At 41.5% G+C, this 18,390-nt stretch overlaps 1 protein-coding gene across 3 annotated transcripts; it reads left to right on the top strand.

Annotated features, from left to right (window-relative positions):
• The first annotated feature begins 3,098 nt into the window (after window positions 1-3,098).
• Window positions 3,099-13,153, top strand: CDO1 (cysteine dioxygenase type 1). 3 transcript variants are annotated; one of them, XM_059873506.1, is made up of 6 exons: window positions 3,105-3,349; window positions 5,500-5,577; window positions 7,510-7,667; window positions 10,067-10,236; window positions 12,388-12,438; window positions 12,974-13,153. In XM_059873506.1, the coding sequence occupies exons 1-5, from the start codon at window positions 3,168-3,170 to the stop codon at window positions 12,415-12,417; spliced, it is 618 nt and encodes a 205-aa protein (XP_059729489.1). In that variant the 5' UTR covers window positions 3,105-3,167; the 3' UTR covers window positions 12,418-12,438; window positions 12,974-13,153. The 3 variants fall into 3 exon arrangements, with proteins under 3 accessions (XP_059729490.1, XP_059729489.1, XP_059729488.1); XM_059873507.1 differs by lacking the exon at window positions 12,974-13,153 and having other exon boundaries at window positions 3,099-3,349; window positions 10,067-10,240; window positions 12,388-12,970; XM_059873505.1 differs by lacking the exon at window positions 12,974-13,153 and having other exon boundaries at window positions 3,110-3,349; window positions 12,388-12,970.
• The last annotated feature ends 5,237 nt before the right edge of the window (window positions 13,154-18,390 follow it).

Below are 18,390 nucleotides of genomic sequence, written 5' to 3'. Positions count from 1 at the left end.
AGTTTCTCATCAAAGATCTCCTGCATACCGAGTGATCAATCTCATTTTACAGGTTATATGACTCAGGGACAGCTGCACTGATACATTGATTCATGACTGCATTGAGTCATGTAGTCCCAAAACTTGCACTACAATTGCAGATCCATATTTTCTCTTTAGAACCCTCTACAAATGTCAGAAACTTAGGTGAACAGAGACTTAACAAAGAGCTGACTTAGTAAAAGGGGTGGAAGTAATTTCATCTGGAGGAGGAGGTGTAAGTACTCATGAGGGTGCTGAAGGGCTATTGCCTGGCCAGGCTAACAGACCAAAGAGACACAGCGTAGTTGTTTGCCACTAGAGTCTGGTCATTTAGACACCTTGGATCCCACCTTCAACTAGCTCACAATTTTTATTTAGCATTACAAGATATAAAATAAAGTACAGTCACAAGCCACATTTGTAGGCCTAGTACATGGTGCAAAGTGTCTAATGCTGCAGTTTGATAATTCCATTGATCTGACTTGAAGATTTTCCTCAGTAAAGCATGAGAGAAACCTTGTGAGCTGCACCCCAGTAGGAGATGATGTGCCAGTAAGTGATTGAGCACTTCAGCTGGTAAGCGTCTCCTGGAGTGAGATGTCATGTCAAATGATTGCTTGATTTGCTTATACCTGTCTTCTGGGTAATAGCAGAGTGCTTCAGCATTTGTACATAAAGCAAAGTTTTTGAGGTTAAAGCCCAAACTCCTATTCTCCAAGACAAGTTTTTAATAGGATACTTGAGAAATACATGTAATTGTTCATTTCTTCACGTATATGATTTCCAGCAATAAAAGTGCATAAAGTCCTGCAGTGTCCTTATACAGAATCACAACTGAGAATGTAAAAACAATTCCTGTGCTGTGTGGATTTCAGCATTCTCTTTTTTTATATTGAATTTTCAGTGACAGTTAACTGCTCTATGTGCTCAGACCCTTGTGCCATTTCTGTCAATAGGACATAAGCAAAAGTACAAGTTGGAGACACATAAATATTGCTCCTAGTAGTGTTCAGTCAGTCAAGTAAGAGGTTTTGGGGATCAAAAAGTATGTTGAACAATTCCAAATTAAAAGCTGTAAACACTTTTGAATAGGAGCAGATAAAAAGTATAAGTGTAATAAACAGCAGCAGTTGGAAACTGCAGTAGGTAGATCCAACCTGATCCCTTTCTTGTAATGGAGGTATAAAAAGTCCTTTTACTAGGATGATCTCATCAACATTGTGGCAAAGGAATCAAGGTACTGAGGTGTCAGGGATTAATGGCAGTGGCATAACTATTTTTTCCCCTGGATTTAAATACCTGGGAAAATACCTCCAAGCACAGGTGTACAAATAAGCAGAGAAATATAGCTGCTGGAAATTAGTTTCTGTCAGATCCTGTGCATATCAGAATAAGACAAAAAAAACTTGAAAACTTACCTCACACTGCATTTCAGAACCCATAACTGTGATTCTTACAATTTTTTCTTGAGAGACATTCCTTTGGGTGGCACTTCCAATAGCTGCCAAAAGAACGTGAATTCTGCCTTTGAAATAAATGACAGGGCATTTCACACTAATTCTAACTCTTTGTAACCTATAGCAGTTTTAATGGCGCTGTATGAGACTTCTGAGGTGTACTGAAAAATGTGCTATTTGCCCATCCAATCTTTGAAGAGCTGACACAGAACAGAGGCAAATTTCGTTAAGAACTAAGACTCATTCTTAGTTGTGACTTTGAAAAAGTTATCAATGGAAGTGATGTGCTTGTTCATTGCCTGCATTTGGCCCAGGAAGACTGGACATGACTGCTGAGATAAGCACAAGGGTTGTGTTTAAGAGACTTAGGATAGTCTTAGGTTCTCTCAGACCTTAAAAAATCTTGAAATCATTGCAGATTTCTCTCTCTTTCTCACGCACACATACCAACAATAATTTACAAAATACTGATAAGGCAGGGTCTGCTTTCTACGTGCCAGGAGAGGCTCTGGAGTGATGGCTGAAAATGTACCTATTTGGTACGTTGATTTGTGTTTCATTCCAGTGTGCTAGATACCAGCCCCATTTAAAACTGGGAAAGTATTCCCTACTGCAGTGAAGTCAGAAATACATTCAGCCTCTCAAGCTATACTACTTTTTTAATGGCACTCCTTTTTGTAATGCCTATACTTTCATGAACAGGTCAGGGAGTGGGAAGAGAAAGCAGGTGCGCTAAAAATCCCTTAATGCAACTGTCTGCAAGGGAAGCTGCAAGCTGCCAGTGTTGTGAGCACCTTTGAGCCTCAGAGCTACAGCAGCCCACACCACCATTCTGCTTTCTTCCAGATCCATAATCATAAGGCAGACCTGAAGAGCTGAACCTATTTTTCTTTTTAAGAAAGTATAGATGGATTTTCTTCAAACCCTGTTCTATGGTGTATAGTGAATTCTGTTGCCAGAATTCATGATTAATAAACATTTTATTAACAGCTGAAGTGGAAGGAAGACGGCAGGTATGGTATCTGCTTGCTCTGCTGCCAGTATATAGATTGGATAGACTGAGGAGCGTGAGGACGGTCTGTTGTGTTAGCACGGTCTTTTCTGTCCCATTCGCTGTGTCTGGGTGTCGTTCTGAGTGCTAATGGTTATGGCAGCCCTAAATGTCCCTGCAGAGTGCACTGGCTTTCAAGAAACAGCACTATCAACGGGCAGGCTGTCTGTAAGCAATCTTCTGTGTGCTAGAAATAGCTGTGTGTCTTGTTTTGCTTTTCAGTAGAGCTTTTAGATTTATTTTTTCAAACCAACGTGTAAGTAACGGAGGCAGTGGCAGGCCGCGCTCCCCGGCAGAGGGAGAGAGATGCTTTCCACCCGGCAGCAATAGCCACTTCTCCTATTTCCCTCGCCCGGGATACCGGAGCGCCAGACGCCTTCCAGCCTGACCTTTCGCGCTTCGCCCAGGCTCCGGCGGGGCAGCAGCAGCGGGCGGTGCGAGGAGCCTCTGCAGCCGCCTCCGGCTGCCCCCGCCCGCCGGGGTCGGTGGCCGCGCTCACGGGGACGGGGACGGGCAGCTGTCCGCGGGCCCGCCCGCCGGGGCGGTGGTAAGCTCCCGCCGTGCCTCCCGGCGCATAAAGGCAGGCGGCGGGGGCCGGCCAGGGGCAGCGGCTGGCGGCAGCAGGGGAGCGACCGGCGATGATGGAGCAGCCGGTGCAGACGGAGCCCTGGAAGGCGCACAGCCTGGAGGAGCTGATCCGTATCCTCCATCAGATATTCGCCGAGGACAAAGTCAGCGTGGAGGAGGTCCAGGCGCTGATGGAGTCGTACGAGAGCAACCCTGAGGAGTGGCTGCAGTACGCCAAGTTCGACCAGTACAGGTAGAGAACACCCCGAAGCAGGGAGCCCCTGGCCGCGCAAGCGGCGGCTGCGAGGCAGAGCCGCGGACGGGGACCGGTGTCAGCAGGGATGGCGGGCGAGCCCCTCTCGCCCCCGCCTCCACCCGGCCGACAGCCCCTCCGGCGGCGCCGAGGGGCCGAAGGGCAGAGGCCGCGGGGCGGGGGTCGCGGCGGGGCCGGGGGCGGGGAGCGGGCGGAGCGGCCGCGGCCAATGGCGGCCCCGGGGCACGGTTGGGCGGTGGCCCCGCACCCGGCCCCCGGCCGCTCCCGCTCCGAGCAGGGGGCCGCGATGGCCCAGGGAGTCACGGCGGCATGCCGCAGCCACCGAAATAAGCGAAAAAACACGTAAACAGAGTTGGGAGAAGGAGCCCAGGAGAAACACGCCGGCGGCGCGGGTTTCGCGCGGGGCGCTGAGCGGGACGCGCAGAGGGAGGGACCCGCGCAGGGCGCGCTCGGTGTCTGTGGCGGGGCCGGTGCCTCTCTGCATGCCCTGCCGTATCGGCGGGCCAGCAGCTGCCCCGTGCTCCGGCGTAGTGCAGATCGAGGCTTTCTGCTGCTCACCAGCTGGAAGGAAAATACCTGTTGGGCTTCTAACTCCCTCTTGCTCTGCCGCTGTAGGCTTCGCTGTCTTAAATTCCAAGATAAATACATTTTATTCGAGTGTTTTCTTTAAAAAACAAACAAACATAGAAACAAAACCCCACTCAATCACCCCAAACTCCAAAACTTCTTTTTAAATGTGGCGTTGTGAAAGCATCATTCTAGCTTGACATTTTTAGCCTCCTTTCACCTCTCTGTGACTATCTTCCATTTGGAACAAATCATGACATTTGTAACAGAACATAGGAAAATATGAATCTGGAAAACAAAGTGTGTTAATATTGGAAGTATGCTTGGCAACCTTTTATTTATATATTTATTTATTATTTGTTATTTATGAATTTATTTTTGTGCAGACAGACCTGTACATAAATAACAGCTCTTGAGAAGTTTTGTCAAACTCCAGCATTGATTAATTGTTTTCTGACATCAGAGGAAAAATATGTCTACGTAATATATGTTCCTGTTGTGGATGCAGTGAGAGGCAGTGTATAGATACACATTTCCTTTGAAAGTAGTTCTTTATGAGCATCCTTTCTTGAGTAAAATAGAGTGGACTTATGGGGATACTAATTTGAAAGCATTAAATTGACATCTGTGCACTTTCTGTGCGCCCTTGATTGCATTTTTCAGGTGAGACTGAAGCATACCATGGTAGGCAAATATTTTCTTTACTTGGCGAAGTGCAAATACTCATGACTACTGCTAAAATTAAATCTGAAGGTCTCCCACTGAGCTACTTGTACCATAGCATCAGACAAGGATCAGAAGGGTCACGCTATGGGAAGCAATAAAGCAAAATCCAAATCCTTTCTCTAGTGAACTTTTTGATTGAACAAGATGATCAGCAGTTCAGGGGAAACTTATAGGACAGTAAAAGGTAACAAACATATTATTTGAAAAGATATTTTGCTATAATGAGTTTTTCTTAGAAGTAGATGCTGGCAAAACGTCCCTCACAGGTGCTTTATCCACACAAAAATGCTACAATACAAGGCATGGAACTTTCAGGAACCAAGTGGGAGGACCATGTGCAGGAAGTCTGGCATCTTCATGCTTTGTTATTTTGGCTTTGTACAAATGAGTTCTGTGTAAGAGAAGGAAAGCCAAGAAAATCAGAAAAGGATCTGCAGAAGAATGTAACTATGTTTTTTTCTTGTTTCATTGCAGTCCTCTGTTTCTAATTATAAGCCAGCTGCTGAAGTGACTTCATTCAATAATAATTTTGATTTGGTCCTGTCTACCACTCTAGTCTGACTCACAGTTCCCAAACTCTAATCATCTATGTAATTCAAAAGAAATAGTATTCAAAATATTAGATATTCCTTTTCCTTCCCAGAAAAATAACTCTTACCAAAAATAGCCAAACTTTTAAATACGATTTCATTTTTTCTAAGCAAAACCTGCATTTCAAGAAAACAGAAGAAAAAGAGTTTTTGTATGTCACAACCTTCTTTCATAAACATGTTTGTGTAATTTTCTCTTTTATAGATATATTAGTACAGTAAAGAACAAAACACCTTGTATTTCAGGTATACAAGAAATCTTGTGGACAATGGAAATGGAAAGTTCAACTTGATGATCTTGTGCTGGGGTGAAGGTCATGGCAGGTTTGTACTTAAAAACTATGATTTTAGCAAATATATAAATTCCCCATATCTTTCACTGTCATACAAAATAGAGGAAAAATAAATCAGTCAGAGAGGGAGCTATCAGAAAGTGTCTGGAAAGTAAGCAGTGCAGAGCTCCTATTAGTATAGCAGTCCTGAATATCTGCTGCAACTTTTGCAAGTTTGTACTCCTTGGCCATTTGTAAAGCACTCTTTCAAAAATGCTTTGTTTTTCTACAAAAGCTAAGCTTCTCTACTGTCAGAGAAAGTTTTTAATCCCAAAGATAGTGATACAGATATGACCCTGTTCAACCTGTATCATATAACAGACCCATATAACACCTGACCTCAGAAGTAGGACTAGGTGCAGTTAATACAGTCTTCATTCTCTCAGGCTGTTTAAATCTTCCTTTGTGGCAAGAAGAGAAAAGTAGATTTGGATTAGGACTGCAGATAGGGAGCAGGAATCCGCTTTCCAGAAGTATTTGGCCTTCTCTAGGTTCATGAATCCCATCTCTTCCCTCAAAATGGATCATAATACTGATGTGGCCTCCTGAGTTGTGTGCATAGACTGTACACTTGATTGTGTTGTCCTACACGATGTCAGGGCAGGATCTGTCTCTTGAAGGGTCTTTCACAAAGTATGGGCTTAAGCAAAAACTGCAATAGCAAATATGCAGGTTTTGGACTGAATATTCTCACATCTAAATAGAAAACCTAAGGAGATGTTGGAACAGTTTTTTTTTGTTTGTTGCAATTGATCATGTACGGTATTCTTTAGGGGATGCCGTAACATGACACTCAGAGCAATACAGAAACTGAGCTCACCGCTTCTACTCCTAGGCTATTCCCACACAGCCTGTAATTTATGTTAAACTATGTTCAAGTTGGATGGGCATTTGTTACAGCTAGACTGAGACAAGTTGGTTTTGCTTCTTGCAAGAAGAAGGTCAGATTTTCTCATGTTATTTGAAAGGACCGTGACAATGTGGCATTTATGAAGTGTTCTGTGCCTGAAGCAAGCTCTGCTCTCTCAGCATCTCAGTTTGCAAGAAATCCTAATTTTTGCTGAATAAAAACAGTAATGTACAAGTACCAAGTTTTGATTGAAACTCATTAGCTCTGTACTTTGGAGGGTCAAATTTCCACTTCTCCTTTGCCCTGATGAGTGGACAGCCCTCCCTTTGTCCTAATCCCATTTACTTCTATAGTAGTTAGTCCTGTACTTAAAGAAAAATAAACAGATACTAAATGAAATATCTAACCCATATCTAATCTCTAAATGTGGCAAATAAAACATGCTTCAGAACAAGAAGAGAGATCAAGAAAGCAAACAAATCCTTCCAGATTCTATTGGGTTTTAACGTAAAAATGCCAGTGAAATTAACAGCTCAGTATAGCTGGTTGTATTTAGTACTCTCAGAGTAAGAAGTACAGCATTTTTTTTTTCAACAATGCATGTGAATCCCAGCAGTAAAGGGGCTATAGAAATTAAGCAGCATTAGCTCACTTCTTCACCTTTTGGGAGTGAGCATGGTGGATTTGCAGAGATCAGGTATACTTGAAAGTGTATACCAGCCTCTTCCTGGGATCATGGTAGAAGCATCATTTTATTTCTTGGCCCAGAAGAGTTTTTGCATTCTGGAGAAATTTTCAGCCCTACTCCTTTCTCCAGACTTTCTTTGTGTTTCTCCATATTGAAGTCATAGGCTGACCAATATCTGACTCTTCTCCAAATTCTGCTGTATGTGAACTTAGCTCAATATATTTTCATAGTAGCAGTTTAAGTAGACATCCCTTAATGCACCTCCCCTGTGGAATGGAATTTCATTCTAAGGTTTTGTCCCCATACAATATGCTACATTGTCTGTCTTGCACTGAAATTAAATATGCATATCACACTGAGTTTGGTTATTCTTTTTACATATATAGCAGTATCCATGATCACACTGACTCACACTGCTTTATGAAGATCCTCCAGGGAAATCTAAAGGAGACTCTGTTTGAATGGCCTGAGAAAAAAGGAAATGGTGAAATGACTAAGAAATCAGAACGAGTTTTGAGGGAAAATCAATGTGCCTACATTAATGGTAAGATATTAAGCTTGTTTTGACAATTATCTGTCCATGAGTCTTGTTCATAGCAGAAGAGTTCATCTGCTTTTTAGTCTCCTACATTTACTAGTATAATACCTATGGCTCTATGCACAGTTTAAGAAATGTGACTCTTTAGACTCTGTGCAAGCCTGTATTTACATTCAGTAAAGTAAACAACCACATCAAGAATGTGCTTTTCACTCAGTCTTAAAACATTGTAGCAATTGCTTGTGGCAATAATAATAATATACTGGATATCTCCTCTAGTCCAAGCAGCCTTTAGTATTGTGCTCCTGATGATTATCTGAAATTGCTTGTAAACATAAACTTGTATAGGATTTTTTTTAAGAAATAAGAAAAGCAAAGTTTAGATACTTGATCACCTTGCTTTTTTTTTTTTTACTTTGTGGATCTCAAAAAGGTAATCCTTTTACTCAGTCATGGAAAATTTATGTTGAAAATGTAAAAACTGTCTATGAAATAAACTGACCAGCCAGGAGCAGAAACCTGTGACAGTGCTACTTCTTGTCCAAATCAACAAAAGGCTGTAGTGCTGAAGTGCAGTGTGAGCAAAACTGAAATTCCCAATCTACAAAAAAAAAAAAACCACCACAATTTTGAGAACGACTAAGATTCCATCAGTAAGACTCTTTAAGTACCTAAATCCACGCCATCATCACATGTATCTGTAACTATTACCACCTCATGCTTTGCTGGAGACCATCCCAGAGTTGCCCATCTGGGTGTTATGTGTGCTGGTGCTATGAAAGGCCCTGCACATCCTGCTGGACCACTTTGAGTTCAACAGAACAAAGGTGAAGCAGCAGACAAGCAGGTCCTCTGCATTATATGTCATGGGTAAAATGCAGGAGAGCACACCTAGAGGGGCTGACCTTGGGAACTTCCCAGCTAGAGGGAGACTCATGTTGGGTTAAGAACTTAGCTGGGGTGAGGGCACTGGGGAGAAAGACTGGTGTTCTGCAGCCCTCTGTGGAAGCTTTGCCATGCTAAAGGAAAACACTGAATTGATAGGGTAGGAAATGCAAGAAGTGGCTTGACACATCTGCTGATGCTCCTGTGCCAGGGACGTGGGTTCTCCATCTCAGTCAGGTTTCCCTACATATGCAGTCCTTTCCAATGCAAATAACTGCAAACTCTGTGCATCTTACCCAAAGCTTCCTCAGTTTAAAACAAATTTGGTATCCAGTTCTCTGAGGCTGTTTGGACCTCTGCCATGTTTCATAACAGATGTTTTGGTTTAAAATGAACACATTAAAGAAGCAGAAGGAAAAGACAGAGTGTTGATTGCCATAACTACATTGATAGCAAGTGCCTTCATGATTCTACTGCAGGCTTTTTGGTTGCTCTTGTACGTCAGAACCCACTAAATTGTGCTTATTTGAGTTCTCCATTGGATGAGCAAAGATTTAGGACTTTCCCCCCAGCTGCTAGGTCCTCTATTTAGATAAAGATTGTTAACAACACTTTGGGCTTCCAATCCAAGTTAAGAGTGTACTCATGACTCTCAGGGTACCATGGCTATGTTGCACAATACGTGTCCAGGTATTATATAACAAGTTCAAGTACAAAGGCCTGAGCTGCTTTTACAGCAGGGTCATAAATTAAATTCAAGGTCTCTCTTAAGTAACTCAAAACCTCCATTTCAGTGTAGAATGGACATTTTGCTTTGTTTCATGGATGTGATTCTTCATACCTTATATTTTTCTGTAATAGCTTGATTATGTTTACTATTCAGTCATGATTAGAGGTGTGTCAGTCACTATTGATTAGTCACTTTATAGGAAAGAGAAAACAAATTGAAAATGTGTTCTCCAAACCAATAGACTGGAAGGATTAATTAGGAAACAGATGCCTGCAGTAGAAGACACTGTATGCCTGCCCATAAGTCCATGGCCCAAATGCATGTAGCTGGCTTCTAATGTGACTGATATCCTTGCTACTTGTAAAGAATTAGCAGCACAAAAGCTTTTGACCCCTTCGTGCTTTTGAAGCATGTATAGCAACAGCTCTCCTAGGAAAGTCTTGAGCTTGAAGTCCTTTGGGAATGAGAGCTAGGAAAATACTTACAGTATGCTCTTTCTTAATTTTCTTGGGATTTCTGTTGGCCTTTCTCCTGTGGCAGATAATCTAGAAATTACATGAACTGTGGAAGGCAATACTGCATTTTGAACTACCAGTGTATTTGGAATCTCTGCTAGAGAACACCAGTCAAATTCCCTGTACTGAGTTACCTGTTGCCCACTGAGGTGTGGCCATGCCTATTTGCTCATGAGTTACAGTTTAAAAAGTGTTTTTTCCAGGCGATTGAGAGTTCATTGGATCTTCCTGCTAACACACCTTCTTTTTGCCATTTTGTGCCTTTGCTGGTGTAGACTCCATTGGCCTGCACCGTGTGGAGAACATAAGCCACACAGAGCCTGCTGTTAGCCTGCATTTGTACAGCCCACCCTTCAACACCTGTAACACCTTTGATCAGAGGACTGGGCACAAGCACAAAGTCACGATGACCTTCTACAGCCAGTTTGGAGAAAGGACTGTCTGCGTAAGTACAAGATGAGGCGCTCTTCACCCAGCCTCTGGCTCTGAGCCCTGCAGGGACGGGCACAAGGGGCTGCCCTGCTGCCTGCACAGCTGCAGTGACTCTGCCCTGGGACATGCAGAAGGGTCAGCACCTCTGCCCTTCCTGGGCCATCCCCTCTAGGATCACATAAAACCTGTTTCCAAGTACTGTTTGATTGGTCCCGTTGCACTTCCTTTATGTGGAGTTCCCTATTTTGTAGCCTTCCTCTCCCTCTGAGCAGAGAGGATTAATGAGACATCTGCTAGTAGTTAAGCACCTTCAGGCCGAAAATGATGGTAAATACAACCTAGCCCATGGAAAATGTGAAGTAGCTACATTGTTTTGGCCAGCATTAGTCAGGTGTGACATTTCCTGCCTAAGCTGTCCTGCCAAAAAGGATCACATTTCAAGAGGTTTTAAACCTTGTACTTTACTATAAATACTTCTTTAATCAATTCAATTCTTCATAATCACAATATTCACAGGGTAAGACTTGCTCTGAGAGTGAGAGTAAGAGTAGGCCAGTTGTCTGTTGTCTGCATTCTTGGGTAATGGGAGATTTTATTTGGATAGGAAAGAAATCTTAAGACCATTTCTGGAGCAACCAAGCTGGAACATGTGGGAGAGGTTAACAGGGTTTCAGCACTATTCCATGCATTGGGAAAAATAACTACTTACCTGTGGAGAAAAGATTGATTCTGGATGTTCAGCCACAGATGTTCAAACAGTGTTTAGTTTTGTTTGATACTGAACACTTTCGTTTTCCTTGAAGCCAGAAATTCAGTGCTCAGGAGTTTCCTAGAGTGAGTCCTTAGTCAGATCAATTTAAAGTTTTACATAGTTGTCAAGTACCATGTAAATGATTTCTCTGAAGCCTGCCAAATTACCAAACACCTGAAACACAAATTTTTGCCTTCCCAAGTTTGAAAAGTCCTCGAGAAATAAATTTGAATTTATAGTTCAGATTTTAAAGGGTAATTAACATGGAAGAATTCTGAACAAAATTAATGCAAGGATTCAGTGTTTATTTTCTTTCTTTTTGTTTTAAGTCTTTATTGAATATTTAGTACATAAATAGTAAGTGAGACTAGGTATTTTGGCTTGGAGTGTTTCCCTAATCTGATCTGTAACCATCTGGCAGTGTTCTCACCATTTATGGGGCTGTGGATCTGGCTTACAGGAAAGAGATAAATCTTAATCGTCGGGTCTCTTTCATGAATTCCTCTAAATGGAATTCCATTAAAGAAGAAGGTGGAAGCAAGTCTGGACCATTCAGCTGCCTAAAATGATTTCATGCTACAAAAACCGTCTGGTCTCAGTGACTTGGTTTCTGGAGAACAGGCTGGAAAAGCAAACTTTCTTCTCCTTACCAGATCATAGAAGGACCCACAGAGACAGAGATCTATGAAGTATAAATGCCAGTAGAGTAATGTAAAGTCTATTTGTGTGTCTTTTATGAGTGAGAAGATCGGCTGAACAAAAGCACATTCCGTTCTTCCTCTTTGTCTTAATTATTTTATTGGTAAAAGACACATGTAAATTCCTTGTGATTTCTGGACTCTAGCCATGATGAAGTCTTGATTAACTAACTCTCCAGGAAATACACAATAAGTTATATAGGCTTAATTTAAAAAATAGTATGTGTGTCAAAGGACTTGCTTATTGAAGTAACTGCATAGTTCAGGTACAAAACATGAGAATAATGATAGGAAAGCTCACTGACAGAAAAGGGATTTTGTGTTGGGTGTCACAGCACACCAATTTCTTCTGCCAAGAATTTTGCAGCGGGAGACAGTATCTGTTTGCAGCCTGTCTTCCAAGCTGGACATTCAAGCAGTTTCTGTCAAAATGCAGTAGAGCAGGCTATTGGGGAGACAAGATAGCCTGAAGGAGGAAGCAGTCCTCAGCAGTCCCTTCTGCCATGAGCTTACTCATGGTCACCCAGAGCCAACAGACAGGGTGGCTTTGTCAGGCACGTAGTGCCTTCTATAAAACTCTGTCAAGGAGCACTGAAAACGTACACTTCAGGTGTCTTTAAGAGCTACCCTGAGAACAAAGGTACACAACGAGACCATGAAATAGGCAGTGACAGTTTCTTTCCTTAAAGCAACAATCTGTCCTCTTTCCTTTTAGGCTACAGGAGTGCCGCAGGAGAACAACTGAGAAGCATCAGCGCGCATTTGCGTAAGACCTGCTGAATGTTTAACCAGGGACAGAAGACTTGCATGGCTAAGGCTGACAGCCAAATCCATTTCATTACTTGTACACCGGAGTACACTAGGGCAGCCTCCAGACCACACACAGTTTCCTCGAGCAAATGCCAATTATGGGACACTAACCTAAGTAGTGCCATAACCTGCTTCAGAGGTTAGATGCCTTTTCTTAGGCTCCTGTTAGAATTAAGTAGTTGGTTGTCTAATTATAGCGCCTTTTGACACTCCACCCTGGATATCACACTGACAATATCAGAAATAGGGTTTTTAAACACCATTTGATTCTTCTCAATAGACCTATGGGGATGTATGCTCTCAATGTAATTAGTAACTATATAAACTTCTAAGCTTCCAGTCACTTGTACCTATGGGTAGTACAGTAGATACAACTAACAGCAGTGCCTTTTTTTTTTTTAATTAAGTCTTTTAGGTTTTAATGCTTTAGGCCATCTTGATAGTTTTGTGCATTTTTTACCTTTTTTTTTTTTTACAATTTAATTTTTCAGATCCTGTTTTAAATAGGAACAGAGAAATGCTTCATGTATGTTGATTTTCAAAACTGATTCCACAGAGATTTAACTTTTAAGAAGACTAATCATACTTAATTCAGCTCATGTCCAGTTTCCAAAGTATTCTGTGTCGCTAATGAAGAAGAAAACTGAAATAAAACTGGATATCTGCACTGATTTCAGAGTTTTCAACATTTTTTTCATTGTAACTAAAATACTCACCACACTTTACCAAAATCCACATTCCTCATGAAATCTTTTCCAAGTAATACAGGGTTAGAAAAGACTTCTAAAAGCTGGCAGTTTGTCAAACATGCAAAGAATCCAGACTCAAATTAGGTTAGGGGGGAGTTCTGTCACTGAGTGCACTGATGTTTTATCCTCCAGATTTAGTCAGAGGGAAAGAACTTTCTTGAAAAGAGTTAACTGTAATTAAGCACAAAAAAATCAGCAAAGCTGAGTGGATGGAGGCTATCTCATTCATTTAATACAGTTACTAAAATATTCTCAAGTAGGGAATGTGTAGCAATTCTCCCAGTCTTGTAGGTGACTGCTGGTTAGCCAGGCAGCAGTTTAAATTTTATCAGTATTGGGTTGAGTCACATATTTCCCTCTGTATTGACAAGCCCAGAAAATATTTACTAGACCCCATTTCCAGAGAGGCCGTGTCAAATTTTTAGTAAACATTTGAGCAATGTAAGTGGTTTTGAATGAACCTGTGCCTTGTTGTGAAAGTGTGACAGCATGAGAGATGAGCTGAAGCTGGCAGTCTGGCTGTCCTGCTCATGCAGGGTCACCTACAGCAGATTGCTCAGGACTATGCCTAGTTGGATTTTGAGTATCTACAAGGACCTAGGCACTACAGCCTCTCTGAGCTTTTGGTGTTTTATCACCTTTTCAGTAAAAAAGGCTTATGTTTACACAAAATGTCTTGTATTTCAGTTTGCACCCAGTGCTTTTTGTTCTCCTCATCCTTCCTGCAGAAAATAAGCAGTTTCACTTAACTAACTTCAATTACAGCATATTGATCAGGCTTTTACTTCCTAGGTAGAATTAAGGAAAAACTTTACAGCTTGTAGACCACATGTTCAGTCAGGCTAGGGGGAATGGAAGATCAGGGAGACAGCCAAGAAGGCACAGTAGGTGAGAGCAACCTGCTGTTCTAGGATGCACATGCACAGAACCCCAGATAGTATTCCAGCTAGTCACTCATATACCTAGGAGGTGGGACAGAGGAAATACCGGCAGAAGTGATAACAACAATCTACATGAGTTGTCCCAGGTACCGTTTAGCCACGGTAAGCATGATATCATGCATTGCATAACATAATAGAGGAATTAAGGTGTTTCAGAAGAAGGTAGCTACTGGGGAGTTGTGTCCTCTGTACCTCAACACATAGGGAGTAGTCTACCTAACATAAAGGGTGGAAATACAGGAAACCTCAAGAGAAATGTTTAATTGAGTCCAGAGCCCTTAGAACACATACCGCAGCCACTACATTTGCTACTTCCTAAGCATCAGCTAAGCATCAGGTGCCCTGAACAGCACAAGCATAAAGCTACTACCTACTAAAAGCAATATTCAACAAATATCAAGTAATATACTGAGAAGTGTAATCACCTTTTCACCACACAAATATGCTCATATAACTTGTGCTGGTTTAAAACACAGGAACCAGTAATAGCAAAATAGTATTTGCAGACTATTATGGCTGAACAGCCAACATATTAAATCTTCTAGCATATGAATGTACCTTAGCTTTGGAATAGTGTTAACTGGCCATCTGATGAGGTAGCAACATGCTGTAGGCTAACAATTAGATTTCATTGGGCAATGAACCGATATTTAGCATTTCATATGCTTTTACCTGAAAGGTGCTATTGACCAGTGTCACTGTAAATTGAAGAGAGTTTAACATTTACCTGAGTTACTGCTAAGATCTTTACGTAGTGAGAGATAAAGCCTCAAATCATCCAGGCTGGTAACAGCAGGAGGAACTCAGCCTAAATATGATTTGATGCATTAACCGAGACTTCAGTGAAGGAGCTGCAACAGAAAGACATAGGAAGGCAAAGTAATGCCAGGAGTGGAGTGAAGTGCAGTATTTACATAAATTCAGCAAATTCCAAGGGTGTGGTGTTTTTGGTTTGGAGGGTTGTTATTATTAAAAGTTTAGCAAGAAGAGAAACTGTTTATCAAAGACATGTTTGAGATGGGAAGGCTCTATAGCCAAGAGTCACTGGGAAGGCATGTGCCATAGGCAAGGGAAAAGATGACAATGGGGGCTCTTCTTGAAAGGAAAGGCCCTCTCAGTTAGTTTGGCAGTGGCTGACAAGGGCTAGACACAATGGAACTACATATTTGGGGGGGGGGGGGGGGGGGGTCACTTATGTATAAACAGCAAATGAGCATTCTTTTGCTTCATATACTGAGGTCTGGGAGCTCTAAAGCCTCTTTTCTCAAAGAAGGTGCCTTGCTGCCTAAAGAGTTTCTTAATGTTCTTGTGGATAATTGAGCCTGCAGTTACCTTGTGCCTAACTCACTACAAAATCTTGGCATGCACAAATCAGTTCAATTTTTTATTTAAGCCTTGAGTCTCTTGATGTTTGAACATTGTTCATCATTGTCCATTGTTGATGTATAGAGGAACACAGAAACAAAATCCACCCTACGTATAACAATTCTTTCATTAGTTTTTTTCCTTCAACCACAAAGATACAAGATGTGCTATTCACTAGCTAGTCCCTGTGGTTATTTTTTCACACTCCTCTCATCACTGAGAGAAAGCTGTGTTGCAAGAATATAGCCTTCCCAAGGGTAAAAGAGGTGACCTGCCTACAGTAACTGTTTGCAGAGACAAACAGAACAAATCAAGCAGAAGCTCAGTGCTTGTCAACCATACCATATACTCTGCTCTTGCCAGTTCAGCTCATGAAAGATTTCCCTGTCCTTGAACGTCAGTCTTGTGTTCTGTGAATGGAGAGTAATTCCACTCACTGCGTCTAGTAAAGGAAACAAAACCACCATGGATCAGCTGTGCAGGTCTTCCAGACTAGCTCTGACACTTGCAGCTCTTATGAAGCTTTATTCAGTAATTTAATCTCAAATCTTTGCACCCTGTAGTGCTTAAGACTACAGTATATTTCTTCAGGGATGAATGACCCCCAAAAAAGACATAGACAAACTCTTCTGACCTATTTCCATGCCACACAAAAAACATTTGAGGGGGTTTTCAAAAAGTAATGAAAGCATCTTATGCCTTTTCCAGATCTGTCTCCCCTTTGCTTTTACCCTAATTCACTAGAAACCTTTGGTACAGAAAGATAAGTGCATTGTTTTCTCTTGAAACTAAACTTCTTGACATTTAAGGTGTATCTCCTTCCTCTCTCATTCATTGCAAGTTGAAAGGAACACATAATGTTAAAATCAACTCTATTTGCACTTCATTTCCCAGTAGGAAAAAATTCTTTCCTGAAAAACAAAGATAAAGTTTATATACTGTTTACTGACTTGTGCTTTGGCTTATTTTTCACATCTATGCTATTCTTTCAGCCCCCTGTGCTTCCTCCAGGCTTAGTTTAACTGTTTGGTTGACATGTGGTGATGAACATTTTAAAACATGAGGGCTACATGTGAATTAATGATATTGCTTAGGAGATGAAGCATCATTAACCTACTTCTTTAATTGATAATGATTAGAGGAACAGCATAAGAGGATTGTGTGGCACATGTTACCCTGCTCTGGCCAGTTTCCCTGAGATCCATGAATCACATGAATCACAAAGCTACCTTGAGAAAAATATATTGCCTGACCAGAGAGCAAAATTTCTGCTGCAAAGAACAGCTCCCTCTTAGTATTCAGAATGAGATTCTCAGGATCTTTTGGTTTTCTTTTTTGTTTGTTTTTGTTTCTGTTTTGTTTGCTTTATAAAACCACATTGTCAATGCAAGGCATTTGATTTTCATTGTAAGTCACTGTCTTGGGAAACTCTGAGAATCACACTCAGAGAGGGAAACCTCCTCTCCCTGGCTGAAAAAGATGCCCCAGCAAAACATGCCCTGTTAACTATGAGCACTCTGATCAAATAAGTTTGCTGAAAAGCTCTTTTTCCCTTGTTTCAATCTGCAGACAGGTGTACAGATTTTCCATTGAGAAAATTACTGAATTGAAAATTACTGTGAGTGCTTGGAACCAGATGCAGAGACCTCCTGCTGATCACACTCTCAGTGGATTGCCCTGAAGGTGCATATTCTAAGCATAAGGAGGGGCAGAAAGGCATTTCTGAGGGGCAGAAATAGTTCTGGACATTAAAGAACTACTCTGTAAATGCTGACGGTCTGTCAAAGACCAAGTTCTCTTGAGGTCTGGTTACATATGCTTGCAGAGCACGTGGTTTGAACCTTTCACTGGAATATTGAAAAAACCTACTGGAGGCACCCAGACCTGAGGCACGCATTCATTCCTCTGGCATAGCCAGGGCTCAGAATGAGCCTGAGATGGCTTCTATGAGAATATTTACCAAATTCATGCATAGGGAGAAAACAAGCACTTGAAAAAGTTTGCTTCATAGGAAATGTGTAAAATAATCCTGTTTAAACTCAGGCACTGGAGGAAAGCTTATCATCTTCTTGGGCAAGATCTTTATCCAATCGAGGTTGGAATAGCCGTGTGATTGTCAACCAAATTAAAATGTCTTACATTGGTTGAAAAAGCCATTGCTAGGGTTGAGTATTTAATTCTGGTTACTTGTATTACCTGAGAGTTCAAACTGTGCCCCTGCCTGAACATGTTTACTTATGAGTGAGGAGGTGCTGCTTGAGAAAAGCCCTAACAGCCAGCTTCATGTCCACTGGGAGTATTTAGAACTAGAGTCTTCAGACAACAGGCAAGTATGAGAGGAAAAGCTTTTTCCTACATCATTGCATCAGTGAAAACAAATAGCATACATCTCTGCTTTTGGACTTCACTTTGTTGAGGCATTGCAATGTAGACAGAGATTAGGAAGGTCCTTTAATTTTTTTCTACCTATTTTGGGGTTTTGCTATCTTGCAAAAATGAAAGCCTTGTGTTAAGGTTTATAATCTGAATTCTGGCTCCTGCTCTGTTGGCACAAAACACTTGAAAAAACAGCCTAAGTAATTTAAGATTCCCAAACTTGGAATTTTTGCTAACAGAGTGTTTAGGGCATTTTGCAAAGCACTACAACATTCTAATTGCAAAATTTCTTAAAACAGGTAGGAAAACAGTCTCAAGGTTCTCAATGAAATTGAATTGCATACAGTACAAAAATGTGAATTATTGTTGCCCTTTTATATGCAATGTGGTATCTCTTGCTCAGTTCCTGGCTCATAGAAGCATGCAATAGGCATTAGAGAGAATTAGAGTGTTTTACAAAAAATGAGTTAAATTTTG

The sequence above is a fragment of the Haemorhous mexicanus genome, chromosome Z (genome assembly GCF_027477595.1).
Source record: "Haemorhous mexicanus isolate bHaeMex1 chromosome Z, bHaeMex1.pri, whole genome shotgun sequence".
Lineage (NCBI taxonomy): Eukaryota > Metazoa > Chordata > Aves > Passeriformes > Fringillidae > Haemorhous > Haemorhous mexicanus.
Note: the sequence above shows the minus strand (reverse complement) of the source record. Positions and strands in the feature narration are given on the sequence as shown.

What these genes read in the sequence shown, in the direction of transcription:
- CDO1 (XM_059873507.1), top strand. Translation starts at nt 3,168, where the DNA reads ATGATGGAGCAGCCGGTGCAGACGGAGCCCTGGAAGGCGCACAGCCTG. An exon ending in TCAATGTGCCTACATTAATG is followed by an intron (nt 7,668 to 10,066) that starts GTAAGATATTAA and finishes TTGCTGGTGTAG; the next exon opens with ACTCCATTGGCCTGCACCGT. An exon ending in AGAAAGGACTGTCTGCGTAA is followed by an intron (nt 10,241 to 12,387) that starts GTACAAGATGAG and finishes CTTTCCTTTTAG; the next exon opens with GCTACAGGAGTGCCGCAGGA.